Source organism: Ursus maritimus, unplaced genomic scaffold (genome assembly GCF_017311325.1).
Source record: "Ursus maritimus isolate PB19 unplaced genomic scaffold, ASM1731132v1 scaffold_4, whole genome shotgun sequence".
Lineage (NCBI taxonomy): Eukaryota > Metazoa > Chordata > Mammalia > Carnivora > Ursidae > Ursus > Ursus maritimus.
In genome coordinates this window covers 93,998,655-94,016,470 of record NW_024426552.1, presented here as the reverse complement: position 1 = coordinate 94,016,470, position 17,816 = coordinate 93,998,655, and the positions used below count along the sequence as shown (strand labels likewise).

The following is a 17,816-nucleotide window of genomic DNA, read 5'->3' as shown; positions in this document are numbered from 1 at the left end:
TTGGTTAAGCGTCTGCCTTCAGCTCAGGTCATGATTCCAGGGTCCTGGGATTGAGTTGTGTGTATCAGGGTCCCTCCTCAGTGGGGAGTCTGTTTCTCCCTCTCCCTCTCCTTTTGCCCCTCCCCCTGCTCATGCTATCTCTCTGTCAAATAAAAAATAAAATCTTTGAAAAGACAAAAAATGAAATCAATAACAGAAATAACTAGAAAACTTGAAAATTCAAAGCATGTTACTAAGCTAAATGGCCAAGAAGCATATAAAAAGATACTCAATATCATTTGTAATGAGTTACACAAAATAAATATGCCATTTCATCTTTATCAGAGCAGCAAAAATTTAAAAATCTGACAAAGTGTTGATGATAATGGGAGGCGATCAAACCTCTTATCTACTGCAGCTGGCAGTATAAACTGATACAAATACTTTGGTAAATAATTCAGTTTTACCTAGTATAGTCAAAGACATACACAGCCTATGACCCAGCTATTCCACTCCCAGGAAAAGACATCCTAGAAATGTCTGCACATGTGTACCAAGAGACCTACAGACAAATATTCATACCAGCATTGTTTGTAATGGCAAAATGGGAACCAATCCCAAAACCCATCAACATTTAAACAGGTAAATAGTGGTATTTTCATATAGCAGACGACTTAGGCAGTAAAAATGAATAAAATACAACTATCCACATCTTCATGGGTAAATCTCAGTAAATAATAGTGAGTGAAGTAGGTTGCAAAAGAATACCTACAATAGCTTTCCACTTACCGAATGTTCAAATACATGCAAATTTAACAATTTATTGTTTAGAGATACACACGTATAGTAAACTACAAGGAAATTTTTTTTTAAATGAAAAAATACAGAATCTAGGTTAGTGACAATCTCTTAGAGAGGAGGAAAGAGAGGTGCCTGGGTGGCTCAGTGGGTTAAGCGTCTGCCCTCAGCTCAGGTAATGATCTCAGGGTCCTGGGATTAAGTCCGGAATAAGCTCCTTGCTCAGCAGGGAGTCTCTTTCTCCCTCCCTCTCTTCCACCTCCCCCCTTCATGCTCTCTTTCCCTCTGTCAACTAAATAAACAAAATCTTAAAAAAAAAAAGAGGAGGAAAGAAGAGAACAGGTGCTTACTGCTTTTTCTCCAGAATCTATACAAATTTTGTAAATGTTCTTTTGTATCAACTTAATATGTTAGGAAAAGTATATAAAATACTCTGGGTCAAAAATATCATATATCAACAGAGGTCCTCATCTTAATGATTTCTCTTCAGCAACCACTGACACAACATTTCTACATTTAAAAATTTATTTTAAGGTAATTGTACAAGCACACAAATAGCTAAGATGGTCATTATAACTTATTTTACCATACTGAAAATTAGAAACAAAATATCCATCAATAAAATTCTGATTAAGTAAATCATGGCATACAGAGTATTATGCAACAGTTACAAATGATGATACACAACTGTATTTATATGGAAAGTTGTCCATGACAGAATCTAAGCAAAACAGTTACAAATAGCATGTATAGTGTCACCCCATTTATGCCTGTGTTTGTGCAACTGTGTCTATTGAAAAACATGTACCAACATGTTAACATTGCTTATCTTTAGATGGTTGAATTAGGTTATTTTCATTTTCTTCTTGGTTAACTTTTTGTTATAACAAAATCATGTAAAATAATCATTATATTATTATTATAATATAGTTATCTACACTATGAAAAACAATGTTTTTTCTTCTCTAACCTTATCTGATTTTTCAAATCAGTCCCTTTATTATTTTAAACACTATGTCTTTCAAAGTAAACAATCAAAAAGGTATTTTTATAGAAGACTTTTCCCTTTCTGAGTAGAAAAGTAAAAAATACATCAAAATTTGAAAGTTCAAATAAAAAGCACATAAAATAACATAGTCAATGAGAATTACATTAAGATACATGCTACAAAGAGAGTATATAAATAAAATCTTGGAAATATTAATGAAACTGATGTAGCATGAATAAGGGTAGGGAAAAATACTTCAAACAATATTATTTGGTAAAAAATCCAATTCTAATTGGAAGATGGTATGTAATACCTTGACATTAGGAATTACACTGTTATGAAGAATGAATAATCAGGAAAGTTCTTGTGCTGGAAAAAAAATGAAGTAAAAATAATAAAATTGGATGCTGACAATAAAGATTCATGATTGAAATTCATTATCTAACATTTTATTTTCAGTGAAAAGCAATTGAGAGTCGCTATAAGATTCTGAGTAATAAAATTAATAAATCAAATAGTTTTAAAAGTATGATATTCCTCAAGAGATTCTGGGAAATGTAAAGCTGAGACAGTATGCGCCTCAGTCATCCAATCTGCAATGTCTAGAATATGGGGGCAAAAACCATCAAGAAAAAATAAAAATAAGAAATATCCTTTGGACAGGAAAAAAAAAGATAAGTCAATTCTCCTTCTTAAGTTCATAGCCATCCTTGAACTATATTTTTTCAAGACACATACAAAAAATTTCTTTACTTCTCTATATCACAGATTCTCTTGTTTTATGTATACATACAGTTCAATAAAGGAACAGTTGTCCTGATGAAACTTTCTGCCAGGAGTGGGGAAGCTGAAAGCATCCAATTCTCCATTCATTTGACAGTCTGAGTTTACATAGGAAACAAACACAAATCTCCCCAGTGCTCAAGTCAGGGCTCTATAAATATCAAACCACTTACCCCTGGTTGTGCAGTGAGTGCTCTTTTGAGGAGTTACATCAGACTGTTATCCTAATGCTAACAGTTTTTGAACATTGCATTTATATTCACAGAGAATGGAGATAAATAAAATAAATTCAGGTTCATTTTATAACATTCATTTTATAAAAATAGCTGTACCTGCTTTTGCTTCATGTAAGTTGTGTTTCTCATTGTCATCTTGATGTCCAGTTCTCCATTGATTTAAAGCTTCCTGAAAGGACTGGGCAGAAGCTTCTTCATCAAATGACCCTTCACAGAGGAGCCTATCTTTTGGATTCGAACATTCTGCTTTTTTTGTTGTTGGAACTTCTACCTAAATCAATTAAAAGTGCATCTAAGTGTGCTTTCCTAAATTTTTCATATCTTAAAATGCAGGTAGCATTAATTATTAGGCATTTTGGATCATACACTACTTTTTAACTGAAAAACGGAATGCTTTTAAGTTGCACTTATGTATATGTTTTCCTGATCTTTCTTTCTTTCTTTCTTTCTTTCTTTCTTTCTTTCTTTCTTTCTTTCTTTCTTTCTTTCTTTCTTTCTAGATAAGTGTAGTTTTGACGAGATATCTAGGAAATTTTAGCTCCTATATCTTTCTTTCTTTTCTTTCTCTCTTTCTCTCTTTCTCTCTTTCTTTCTCTTTCTTAATATTTTTTTATTATATTATGTTAGTCACCACACAGTACATCCCTGGTTTCTGATGTAAAGTTTGATGATTCATTAGCTGCATATAACACCCAGTACACCATGCAATATGTGCCCTCCTTACTACCTATCACCGGTCTATCCCATTCCCCCACCCCCCTCCCCTCTGAAGCCCGCAGTTTGTTTCTCAGAGTCCATAGTCTCTCATGCTTCATTCCCCCTTCTGATTACTCCCCCTTTCTTTACCACTTTCTCCTCCTACCGATCTTCCTAGTTCTTATGTTCCATATGAGAGAAACCATATGATACTTGTCTTTCTCTGCTTGACTTATTTCACTTAGCATTATATCCTCCAGTGCTGTCCATGTTGCAGCAAATGTTGAGAAATCATTCTTTTTGATGGCTGAATAATATTCCATTGTATATATGGACCACAACTTCTTAATCCAGTCATGTGTTGAAGGGCATCTCAGTTCCTTCCACGAGTTAGCTATTGTGGACAATGTTGCTATGAACACTGGAGTGCATATGGCCCTTCTCTTCACTATATCTGTATCTCTGGGGTAAATACCCAGTATTGCAATGGCTGGGTCATAGGGTAGCTCAATTTTTAACTTTTTAAGGGACCTCCACACTGTTTTCCAGAGTGGCTGTCCCAACTTGCATTACCACCAACAATGTAGGAGGGATCCCCTTTCTCCACATCCTCTCCAACAATTGTTGTTTCTTGCCTTGTCTATTTTTGCCATTCTAACTGGCGTAAGGTGGTATCTCAGTGTGGTTTTGATTTGAATTTCCCTGATGGATAATGATTTTGAACATTTTTTCATGTGTCTGTTAGCCATTTGTATGTCTTCATTGGAAAAGTGTCTCTTCATATCTTCTGCCCATTTTATGATTTGTTTATCTGTTTCTCGTGTATTGAGTTTGAGAAGTTCTTTATGGATCTTGGATACCAGTCTTTTATCTGTAGTATCATTTGCAAATATATTCTGATTCCTGATTTCTTTAAAACCATATCAACAATTAGAAATGGTGCAAGAGACAAATAAAAGATTAGTTGCCCAAAAAGCCTAGGGTCCATTTCTGGGTTCTCTATTCTGTTCCATTGGTCCATGTGTCTATTTTTGTGCCAGTACCATGCTGTCTTTGTGATCACAGCTTTGTAGTACAGCTCGAAATCTGGCATTGTGATGCCCCCAGCTTTGTTTTTCCTTTTCAACAGTTCCTTGGTGATTCGGGGCCTTTTCTGGTTCCATACAAATTTAAGGACTATTTGTGCCAATTCTTTGAATAATGTCATCGGTATTTTGATCGGGATAGCATTGAAAGTGTAGATTGCTCTGAGTAGCATGGACATTTTAACTATGTTAATGCTTCCGATCCATGAGCATGGAATATTTTTCCATCTTTTTGTGTCTTCTTCAATGTCTTTCAAGAGTGATTTATAGCTTCTAGAATATAGATCCTTTACATCTCTGGTTAAGTTAATTCCAAGGTAACGTATGGTTTTTGGTGCTATTGTAATGGGATGGATTCCCTGATTTCTCTTTCTTCAGTCTCATTATTCGTGTACAGAAGATAAAATGAACTTGTGGGACTTCATCAAGATAAAAATCTTCTGCACAGCCAAGGAAACAGTCAAAAAAACTAAGAGGTATCCCACAGAATGGGAGAATATATTTGCAAATGATGCTACAGATAAAAGACTGGTATCCAAGATCTACAAAGAACTTCTCAAACTCAATACGCGAGAAACAAATAAACAAATCAAAAAATGGGCAGAAGATATGAACAGACACTTTTCAATGAAGACATACAAATGGCTAACAGACACATGAAAAAAGGTTCAAAATCATTAGCCATCAGGGAAATTCAAATCAAAACCACACTGAGATACCACCTTACGCCAGTTAGAATGGCAAAAATAGACAAGGCAAGAAACAACAATTGTTGGAGAGGATGTGGAGAAAGGGGATCCCTCCTACACTGTTGGTGGGAATGCAGGTTGGTGCAGCCACTCTGGAAAACAGTGTGGAGGTCCCTTAAAAAGTTAAAAATTGAGCTACCCTATGACCCAGCCATTGCAATACTGGGTATTTACCCCAAAGATACAGACATAGTGAAGAGAAGGGCGATATGCACCCCAATGTTCATAGCAGCATTGTCCACAATAGCCAAATCATGGAAGGAACCAAGATGCCCTTCAACAGATGACTGGATTAAGAAGTTGTGGTCCATATATACAATGGAATATTCCTCAGCTATCAGAAGGAACGAGTTCTCAACATTTGCTGCAACATGGATGGCACTGGAGGAGATAATGCTAAGTGAAATAAGTCAAGCAGAGAAAGACAATTATCATATGATTTCTCTCCTCTATGGAATATAAGAACTAGGAAGATCGGTAGGGGAAGAAAGGGATAAAGAAAGGGGGGGTAATCAGAAGGGGGAATGAAGCATGAGAGACTATGGATGCTGAGAAACAAACTGCGGGCTTCAGAGGGGAGGGGGGTGAGGGAATGGGATGGGCTGGTGATGGGTAGTGAGGAGCACACGTGTTGCATGGTGCACTTGGTGTTATACACAACCATGAAGCATCGAGCTTTACATCGCAAACCAGGATGTACTCTATGGCGACTAACATAATATAATAGAAAAACAGTAAAATAAAAAAAATGTTTATAATTAGTAAAAAAAAGTTAAAAAAATAAAAATAAAAATATAGTATGAAAAGGATTTTATGGAGAAATTCTCAAAACTTTTTTTATTCAAGAGTATTACTAATTTCCAATTGTATTGATATGTTCAGAGTATATAGCCTTAATGTTCTCTTTTTTTCCTAATTTGTTGAGATTTTTGTAAACTTACACAAATTTTATGCATGTCCCATATATGCTTAGAAATACCAATTCTCTCCTTGTTGGATATATGCGTGTACATGTCTGTTGTATCAAACTCATGGGTTCTACCAATTCTCTTCCTTTGTATTCATGTTTCTAATTGATCTATCACTGGGTTTCTGAATGAAAGTTGTGTCAAAGTTTCCCATTAATGTTGTGGATTTCCAGTCTCTTCTTGTTTTCTTATCCATATTTATTTCATTTACTTCAGAGTTATGTTTTTATGACTAATCTAATAATTGGTATAATTAATCAACTAATTGGTACAATAGTTCAATAATTTGTATATCCTCCTGGTGGGTTATACCAATATGAAATATTCCTCTTGTCCCTTTTGATTTTTGTCTTTTGCTTTCTTTTGCTTGGTGTTACTATTGTTACACCTGACTTCAGTTTTGTTAGCATTTTCTTCATGTGCCTTTCTCAAATTTGTTTTCAGTTTCATGTGTCATTTTGATTAAAATGTGTTCCTTTTAAACTGGAAAAAAATAAAAAAATAATAAAATAAACAACATATTGCTTTTTGCTGTCTACAAGAGACTCATTTTGAACCCAAAGATACATTCAGACTGAAAGTAAAGGGAAGGAATACCATCTTTCACGCAAATGGACCTCAAAAGAAAGCTGGGGTAGCAATTCTCCTAGCAGATAGATTGGATTTTAAACTAAAGACTATAGTTAGAGACGCAGAAGGGCACTATATTATTCTTAAAGGATGTATCCAACAAGTGGATATGACAATTATAAATATATATGCCCCCAACAGGGGAGCAGCAAGATACACAAGCCAACTCTTAACCACAATAAAGAGACATATAGATAAAAATACATTAATAGTAGGGGACCTCAACACCCCACTATCAGAAATAAGAACACCTTGCAAATACTAAGCAAAGAATCAAAGGCTTTGAATGCCATACTCGACGAGTTGGACCTCATAGATATATATAGAACACTACACCCCAGAACCAAAGAATACTCATTCTATTCTAATGCCCATGGAACATTCTCAAGAATAGACTATGTTCTGGGACACAAAACAGGTCTCAACCGATACCAAAAGATTGAAATTATCCCCTGCATATTCTCAGACCACAACGCTCTGAAATTGGAACTCAACCACAAGGAAAAATTTGGAAGAAACTCAAACACTTGGAGACTAAGAACCATTATTAAAAAAATTTAAAAAAATAAAAATAAAGGAATGAGGATTATTACATAGATCAAAATTTGAGGAAGCTTGTGTTTTTGCTAAAGAATCAATATAACAAGTCTATTACAAAATAATCATGAGCTGATGAAAGCTTATCTAGCACATCATGGGTTCCATAGTTAATCTGAATAACGACCAGAATTTGGTGTAAATTCAATTTTAAATAACTATAAAATTGCCTGTCACCTAAAAAAACAAAAAACCAAAAAAACATAACAACTTGGCAGAGCCTCTCTGAAATCCTGACTAAAATAAAATTGTTATATTACATTGTGTTATTTTTTTTTCATGTTTCTCCCAAATACTCATTCATTTCCTAACATGGTAGCAATGTCCAGAAAGCAACATGGTCAAATAATCATTTATTTAAAAAAAACAGTCTTCAGTAGAATCAAACCAGTCTCCTTAAAAGGATTTTTATAGTCAAGATGTTTTTAAGTCATAAAACAAACAAACAAATAAATAAATATTAAACAACAATGTGATAAAATAATCTACAAAACTCTATAGCTCTAATTAAGTCTGTAAATGACAGTGTCCATGATCATGTATGACAGAAAATATCTACTCTGTTTTCCTTAGCTTACCCCAGAGTTGCTCCCCTGTAGAAGAAACCTGGGTTTATTCTGACTTTTACTAATCTCTTTTGTAGAGTGATTCTCCCCTTTGGGTTCATCTGGATTGACTTCCTTGATAAATCGATGGGCAACATCCAATACATTGGATAATATTTGAGATTTTGCCTGTTAAAAAAGAAGCAAAATAGGACTAAAAAGACTAATTATGTCAGTCTAAGTAACTTAGATACATTAAATCCTATTTTTATTATGCTGTGATTACTAAAATCCAATACATTTCATTTAATATTTCAAAATACAAATTGACATTTACATCAACCAATATAATAGTGGCAGTTGCCATCTATTGAGCAGCTAGTTTGGTCTCATACTATCCCAAGTATCTTAAAAACATATCATTTAATCTTCAACTTTAAAGCATTACTATTTTTCTCTCTGTTTTAAGGATAAAGAAATGAAAGCTCTGATGTTTAAGTAACTTAGGCCTGGTCACATGGTGAGAGGGTGGCAGAGCTGGGAAATAACCCCAGGTGTGTATAATTCTAATGACTCATAGCCTTTCTACCATGTCAACTCCAAATAGACAGATGTGTTATTTTTGTGCAACAGAAAGAACTAAATATAACTAATCTAGTAGGAGCCTGAATAAGCAGTAATGAGTATGGCTTGGTGATAAAACATCTTTAGAAAGTATTAACTATTCAAAAGTGAACATCAGGAAGTGCCTCTACCTGTAGGTTCCTAGTAAACTCCAAGCTGTTCCTCATTTAGTATCTTTGCTTATGAGTTTCACTTACCAGGGAGGCCTTCCCTCCTCTACCATCTTCTTTGCCTGGCAGACTCCTACTTCTCCTTCTAGAGTCATCCCAAATTCCTCCCACAGGTCTAGGAACCTTTCTTTGCCCTCCTCGCTCTGGCTGTGTGAGGTGCCCATCCTCTGTACCTCTTCATACCCAAAGTAGATCTTTAGTAGCCCTACAATATTGATTGTACATCACCTTTTGGTGTCTATCTATTCCATCATACATATAAGTTCACAGAAGGAAAAAATTTTGTCTTAAATCTTTCTACAGCTACCACAGTGCCTGGCATATAACATATGGTAAAAATAAGGTGGTGGTGGAGGGAGAGGAAGATCTCCCACCAGCAACTACTCTGATCTGCCCTAGGACTCTGTAGGATTCTGGGCTCCATGTGAGCTTGAACCAAACCACCTACAGGGTGAGACTCTGAAAACCTGGTATTAGAAAGACAAGCAATAGGTCGTACTCCTTTAGCAAATGTCCTCAAGACAGAGAAAAACTTCAGCAGGGGTTAGAAATAATTATTTTGTACTTTCCCATGGAAATATTCCTATTTTTAAATTTTCATCTAGTTACCTATTTAAATAACTAAGATTACATTGAAACTTCCCAGTTACGACCTTTTATAGATCTGTTAAGAGTCACTGCAATCTCATTCTGGAATAAACCACTGAAGATCAAATTAATTAGTGTTATGTCATGCTGAATTAATGAATTACCTATGAAAAATGACTAATGTCATCTATGCACATTTAAATATACATATATGTAGGCACAGATATCAGTGATATAGCTGCTCTAAATTTTCCTAGTGATCATCAAAAAGCCTATATAGACCTATATAATACTTATTTTTCAAAGAAATTCAAGCCAATGGTAATGCTTTACCAAAAAAATATTTTTTTAAACAGAGTAATCCAATATAAGCCTGATTTTAAATTCCCTAGACTAGAGATCTATTGATTTCAAAGTTGTTAGAAGGTCTAGTTTTCATTGTACACATTCATAAAAGTAGTAAAAACAACAGTATTAATTTTACATAAAATTATGAAGGTAGAATTATTTTTCAAATACATGTTTATTTACATAACACAAAACAAAGGTTATTCCTGTGCTTAAATGGATCCTGCTATCAATGTTCCAATTAATGGTTATAACATTTTTAGGTAGCATATTAAGAGACTCTGAAATGGCACACACACAAAAATGATTTCATTTCTACATTTACTGCTAAAATGTAAGATAAACATCATGGATAATTAATAAAGTGAAATGCTATAAATGAATATCTTAAAATTCTATTAATTTGGTATAAACAAAATGCCAATAAATGGGAATTTTCTTTCCTAGAATATCTTACATTTAAATATTACATTTCTTAAAAAAATTTTTTTTAAAGATTTTATTTATTTATTTGACAGAGAGACAGACAGCCAGCGAGAGAGGGAACACAAGCAGGGGGAGTGGGAGAGGAAGAAGCAGGCTCACAGCAGAGGAGCCTGATGTGGGGCTCGATCCCATAATGCCAGGATCATGCCCTGAGCCGGAGGCAGACGCCCAACCACTGTGCCACCCAGGCGCCGCTAAAAAATTTGTTTTTAATTAAAAAAATTACTTTTCTCAGTCGTAAGAGTGTATATACATTTTTCTTATTCTTGGACAGATATTATGATCCCCATTACATAGACAAGGAAACTCAAGCTCATAAAGCTTAGATGAAAGCCAAATGGTACAAAATATTGCAGCTTGCGTTAGAACCAAGATCTTTCGGGGAGTGGAGTTAAGATGCCAGAGGAGTAGGGGACCCCTTTTTCAGCTGGTCCCCTGAGTCGAGCTGAATAGGTACGAGACTATCCTGAACATCCACGGAATCAGCCTTAGATGCAGGAAGATACATCTGGATCTCTACAAATGAACATCTCCAGCAATGAGTATAGAGGTACGAAGCAGGGAGCCATGAAACCGCGCACAGATATCGGAAGATAAATGGAAGGGGGAGGGAGCCACCGCATTCAGGCGCCGGGAAGAAGTAGGCACCTGCACAGGGGAGCAGGCGGACTCGCGGACCAGCACCCGCGAGAGAGCAGACTGAGACCGAGAGCCGGGGAATGCATGCCACCAGACTGACAGAGCTCCGGTGCGCTCACTGGAACCAGACTGACTGGGAGCTCCAGAGTGCACGGGGGTGGCTGGCAGCTGGCAGTGTTAGAAACACAAATGACAGAGACGCGCCAGCCCTGGAAGTGAGGGCTGCGACGCCGGGTGTGGGGCGCACATCCCAGGACGCTGCAGGGTTGAGCAGCACCAACAGAAACAGAGTTAAAGTGGCCAGAACATCAGTGGAGAGTGGTCTGCGATCCCTCTGCTCTGAGACAGGCTGGGATTCGGCCACTGCTGCTCTGACTCTCAGAAGAGGCACAGCAAACTGCCAGGGAAAGCCGCCAGAGAACAAAAGCCTGGAAATACCAGCTCACAGTGTGCCCATCCCCATCCCCCCTCGCAGAGACATGGAGACTCTACCCAAACAGGGTTGCCCGAGTATCAGAGCGGCAGGACCCTCCCCCAGAAGGCAGGTTGAAAAAGAAAGAAGCCCATATCCCTAAGGTCCCTATAAAACAAGTGCGCACTGCATGGGTCCTGGTCAATAATTTGGGCTCTGGACAATCCCGCAACCTCCCCTCATCAGAATGACAAGAAGGAGAAATCCCCCCCCAGCAAAGAAAAGACGATGAGTCTGTGGCCTCTGCCACAGAACTAATGGATATGGATATAATCAAATTATCAGAAATGGAGTTCAGAGTAACAATGGTCAAGATGATGTGTAGACTTGACAAAAGTATTAACGGAAATGTTAATGAGAATATAGAATTTCTAAGGGTGGAAATGAGAGCGAAACTGGCAGAAATTAAAAATTCTATGAATCAAACACAGTCAAAACTAGATGCTCTGACGGCCAGGGTGAATGAGGCAGAAGAACATATTGGCGAACTGGAGGATGGGTTAGTACAAGAGAAAGCTAAAATAGAAACTTGGCTCAAAAAAATCCAATCTCAAGAATGTAGGTTACGGGAGATTATGAACTCAATGAAACATTCCAATGTCAGAATCATCGGCATCCCCAAGGGGGTGGAGAAAAACAGAGGTCTAGAAGAGATATTGGAATCAATTGTAGCTGAAAACTTCCCTAATATAGCAAAGGCAACAAGCATTCGTGTCCAAGAGGCAGAGAGGGCCCCTCCCAAGCTCAACCACGAGAAACCTACGCCACGTCACGTCATAGTGCATTTCGCAAATATTAGATCCAAGGATACAGTATTGAAAGCGGCCAGGACAAAGAAATTTCTCACGGACCAAGGCAAAGGTATCATAATTATGTCAGACCTGTCTACACAGACCTGGAATGAGAGAAAGGGATGGGGGGGGCATTTTTAAAGCTCTTTCAGAGAAAAACATGCAGCCAAGGATCCTTTATCCAGCAAGGCTGTCATTCAGAATTGATGGAGAAATAAAGACCTTCCAGAATCGCCAGTCATTGACCAATTTTGTAACCACGAACCAGCCTTACAGGAGGTATTAAGGGGGTTCCATAAAGGTAAAAAGGCCCCAAGAGTGATACAGAACAGAAATTTACAATCTATAGAAACAAAGACGTTACAGGCAACATGGCATCATTAAAATAATCTCTCTCAATAATCAGTCTCAATGTAAATGGCCTAAATGCTCCCATAAAGCACCACGGGGTTGCAGATTGGATAAAAAGACATGACCCATCCATGTGCTGTCTACAAGAGACTAATTTTGAACCTAAAGATACATTCAGACTGAAAGTAAAGGCATGGATTACCATCTTTCATGCCAATGGACCTCAAAAGAAAGCTGGGGTAGCAATTCTCATATCAGACAGATTGGATTTTAAACTAAAGACTATAGTTAGAGACACAGAAGGGCACTATATTATTCTTAAAGGATGTACCCAACAAGTGGATATGACAATTATAAATATATATGCCCCCAACAGGGGAGCAGCAAGATACACAAGCCAACTCTTAACCAGAATAAAGAGACATATAGATAAAAATACATTAATAGTAGGGGACCTCAACACTCCACTATCAGAAATAGACAGAACACCCTGGCAAAAACTAAGCAAAGAATCAAAGGCTTTGAACAACCGATACCAAAAGACTGAAATTATTCCTGCATATTCTCAGACCACAACGCTTTGAAATTGGAACTCAACCACAAGGAAAAATTTGGAAGATACTCAAACACGTGGAGACTAAGAACCATCCTGCTCAGGAATGACTCGATAAACCAGAAAATCAAAAATCAATCTAAACAATTTATGGAGACACCAAGGAGAATGACAACACAACGGTCCAAAACCTATAGGATACTGCAAAGGCAGTCCTAAGAGGGAAATACATAGCCATCCAAGCCTCACTCAAAGAATAGAAAAATCTAAAATGCAGTTTTTATATTCTCACCTCAAGAAGCTGGGACAGCAACAGAGGAACAGGCCTAATCCACACACGAGAAAGCAGTTGACCAAGATTAGAGCGGAAATCAATGAATTAGAAACCAGGAGTACAGTAGAGCAGATCAACAGAACTAGAAGCTGGTTCTTTGAAAGAGTAAATAAAATTGACAGACCACTGGCAAGACTTATCCAAAAGAATAGAGAAAGGACCCAAATTAATGAAATTATGAATGAAAAGGTAGAGGTCACAACCAACACCAATGAAATTGGAAGGATTATTAGAAACTTTTATCAACAGCTTTATGCCAATAAATTAGTATAACTTTAATAGTTTGGGAAGTGGCTTCTTTTTGGATTTTCCATATGAGTATCATGTCATCTGCGAAGAGAGACAGTTTGACTCTTCTTTGCCATGTGGATACCTTTTATCCCTTTTTGTTGTCTGATTGCTGTTGCAAGGACTTCTAGTACTATGTTGAATAATAGTGGTGAGAGTGGGCATCCTTGTCGTGTTCCTGATCTTAAGGGAAAGGCTTCCAGCTTTTCCCCATTGAGTATAATATTAGCTGTAGGCTTTCATAGATGGCTTTTATGAGATTGAGAAATGTACCCTCTATTCCTACACTCTGAAGGGTTTTAATCAGAAAAGGATGCTGTATTTTGTCAAATGCTTTTTCTGCATCAATTGAGAGGATCATATGGTTCCTGAGTCTTTTCTTGTTGATATGATGTATCACGCTGATCGATTTGCAAATGTTGAACCACGCTTGCATCCCAGTGATGAATCCCACTTGGTCATGATGGATAATCCTTTTAATGTACTGTTGGATTCTATTAGCAAGGATCTTGTTGAGGATTTTGGCGTCGATATTCATTAGGGAAATCGGTCTGTAACTCTCCTTTTTGCTGGGGTCTTTGCCTGGTTTGGGGATCAAGGTAATATTGGCCTCATAGAATGAGTTTGGTAGCTTTCCTTCTGTTTCTATTTTTTGAAATAGCTTTAGTAGAATAAGTATTATTTCTTCTTTGAATGTTTGGTAGAATACCCCAGGAAAACTGTCCGGGCCTGGAGTTTTGTTTTTTGGAAGGTTTTTTTAAATCACTGTTTCAATCTCTTCATAATTAATTGGGCTGTGTAAAAAATCAATTTCTTCTTGTTTCAGTCTTGGTAGTTTATAAGTTTCCAGGAAGTCCTCCATCTCTTCCAGATTGCTTAATTTATTGGCATAAAGCTGTTGATAAAAGTTTCTAATAATCCTTCCAATTTCATTGGTGTTGGTTGTGACCTCTACCTTTTCATTCATAATTTCATTAATTTGGGTCCTTTCTCTATTCTTTTGGATAAGTCTTGCCAGTGGTCTGTCAATTTTATTTACTCTTTCAAAGAACCAGCTTCTAGTTCTGTTGACTGCTCTTACTGTACTCCTGGTTTCTAATTCATTGATTTCCATTCTAATCTTGGTCAACTGCTTTCTCGTGTGTGGATTAAGGCCTGTTCCTCTGTTGCTGTCCCAGCTTCTTGAGGTGAGAAATAAAAACTGCATTTTAGTATTTTTCTCGTTCTTTGGGTCGAGCTTGGATGGACTATGTATTTCCCTCTTAGGACTGCCTTTGCAATCCTATGAGTTTTGACCGTTGTGCTTGTCATATGTCTCACTGTGTCTCCATAAATTGTTTAGATTGATTTTTGATTTTCTGGTTTATCGAGTCATTCCTGAGCAGGATGGTTCTTAGTCTCCACGTGTTTGAGTATCTTCCAAATTTTTCCTTGTGGTTGAGTTCCAATTTCAAAAGCTTGTGGTCTGAGAATATGCAGGGGAATATTTCAGTCTTTTTGGTATCGGTTAGAGACCTTTTTTTGTGTCCCAGAACATAGTCTATTTCTTTGAGAATGTTCCATGGGCATTAGAATAGAATGAGAGCATATTCTTTGGTCTTGGGGTGTAGTGTTCTATATATATCTAGGAGGTCCAACTTGTCAAGTATGGCATTCAAAGCTTTTGTTTCTTTGTTCGATTTTTCTGCTCGGATGCTGCTGTCTACTTTGATAGTGGAGTGTTGAGGTCCCCTACTATTAATTATTTTCATCTATATGTCCTCTTTATTTGTGGTTAAGAGTTGGCTTGTGTATCTTGCTGCTCTCCTGTTGGGAGCATATATACTTATAATTGTCATATCCACTTGTTGGATACATCCTTTAAAATAATATAGTTCTCTGTATCTCTAACTGTAGTCTTTAGTTTCAAATCCAATCTGTCTGATATGAGAATTGCTTACCCCAGCTTTCTTTGAGGTCCATTGGCATGAAAGATGGTAATCCATGCCTTTACTTTCAGTCTGAATGTATCTTTAGGTTCAATTAGTCTCTTGTAGACAGCAATGGATAGTCATGTCTTTTATCCAATCTGCAACCCGTGGTGCTTTATGGGGAGCATTTAGGCCATTTACATTGAGACTGATTATTGAAGAGATTATTTTCCCAATGATGCCATGTTGCCTGTAAGCGTCTTTGTTTCTATAGATTGTAAATTTCTGTTCTGTATCACTCTTGGGGCCTTTTTTACCTTTATGGAACCCCTTAATACCTCCTGTAAAGGCTGGTTCGTGGTCACAAAATTGGTCAATGACTGGCGATTCTGAAGGTCTTTATTTCTCCAAAATCAATTCTGAATGAACCAGCCTTGCTGGATACAAAGGATCCTTACGGCTGCATGTTTTTCTCTGAAAGAGCTTTTTAAAAATCCCCCCATCCCTTTCTCTTCATTCCAGGTCTGTGTAGTAGACAGGTTACGACATAATTATGATACCTTTGCCTTGTCCGTGGAAATTTCTTTGTCCTGGCCGTCATACTGTATCCTTGGATCGACATTTGCAGAAATGCACTATGACGTGACGTGGGAGGTTTCTCGTGGTTGAGCTTGGGAGGGCCCTCTCTGCCTCTTGGACCACGAATGCTTGTTGCCTTTGCTATATTAGGGGAAGTTTTCAGCTACAATTGATTCCAATATCTCTTCTAGACCTCTGTTTTTCTCCCCACCCCCTTGGGGATGCCGATGATTCTGACATTGGAATGTTTCATTGAGTTCATAATCTCCCGATGGCTTACATTCTTGAGATTGGATTTTTGAGCCAGTTTCTATTTTAGCTTCTTCTTGTACTAACCCATCTCCTCCAGTTCGCCAATATGTTCTTCTTGCCTCATTCACCCTGGCCGTCAGAGCATCTAGTTTTGACTGTGTTTGATTCATAGAATTTTTTAATTTCTGCCAGTTTCGCTCATTTCCACCCTTAGAGAATTCTATATTCTCATTAACATTTTCCGTAATACTTTTTTGTCAAGTCTACACATCATCTTGACCATTGTTACCTGAATTCCATTTCTGATAATTTGATTATATCCATATCCATTAGTTCTGTGGCAGAGGGGCCACAGACTCATCGTCTTTTCTTTGCTGGGGGGATTTCTCCTTCTTGTCATTCTGATGAGGGGAGGTATGGGGATTGTCCAAGGAGCCCAAATTGCTTGACCAGGACCCATGCGGCGCAACTGTTTATAGGGACCTTAGGGATATGGGTATTCTTTCTTTTTCAACCTGCCTTCTGGGAGGGTCCTGCCGCCTTGATACTCGGGCAACCCCTGTTTGGGTAGAGTCTCCATGTCTCTGCGAGGGGATGGGGATGGGCACACTCAGAGCTGGTATTTCCAGGCTTTTGTTCTCTGGCGGCTTTCCCTGGCAGTTTGCTGTGCCTCTTCTGAGAGTCAGAGCAGCAGTGGCCGAATCCCAGCCTGTCTCAGAGCAGAGGGATCGCAGACCACTCTCCACTGATGTTCTGGCCACTTTAACTCTGTTTCTGTTGGTGCTGCTCAACCCTGCAGCGTCCTGGGATGTGCGCCCCCACACCCCGCGCCGCAGCCCTCACTTCCAGGGCTGGCGCTGCCTCTGTCATTTGTGTTCAACACTGCCAGCTGCCAGCCACCCCCGTGCACTCCTGGAGCTCCCAGTCAGTCTGGTTCCAGTGAGCGCACCGGAGCTCTGCCGTCTGGTGGCATGCATTCCCTCGGCTCTCGGTTCAGTCTGCTCTCTCGCTGGTGCTGGTCTCGCGAGTCCGCCTGCTCCTGTGCAGGTGCCTACTTCTTCCCGGCGCCTGAATGCGGTGGCTCCTCCTTCCATTTATCTTCCGATATCTGTGCGCGGGGCTTCATGGCCCTGCTTCGCACTTCATACTCATTGCTGAGATGTTCATTTGTAGAGATCCAGATGTATCTTCCTGCATCTAAGGCTGATCTCGTGGATGTTCAGGATAGTCTCGCACCTATTCAGCTCCGACCAGGGGACCAGCTGAAAAAAAGGGGTCCCCTACTCCTCTGGCATCTTAACTCCACCACTCCCCCGAAAGATCTTGGTTCTAACGCTAAAGCTGCAATATTTTGTACCATTTGGCTTCGTGTGCATT

General features: G+C 38.3%; 1 protein-coding gene across 1 annotated transcript in view; it reads right to left on the bottom strand.

The window, feature by feature from the left end:
• The window catches only part of ZBBX (zinc finger B-box domain containing), a 119,848-nt gene that overhangs the window by 77,194 nt on the left and 24,838 nt on the right, over window positions 1–17,816 (bottom strand). Inside the window, exons 7-8 of the mRNA XM_040621744.1 lie at window positions 8,088–8,243; window positions 2,881–3,055 (exon numbers count right to left, since the gene is read on the bottom strand). Of these exons, the coding sequence (XP_040477678.1) occupies window positions 2,881–3,055; window positions 8,088–8,243 (331 nt within the window). The remainder of the gene's footprint in view (window positions 1–2,880; window positions 3,056–8,087; window positions 8,244–17,816) is intronic.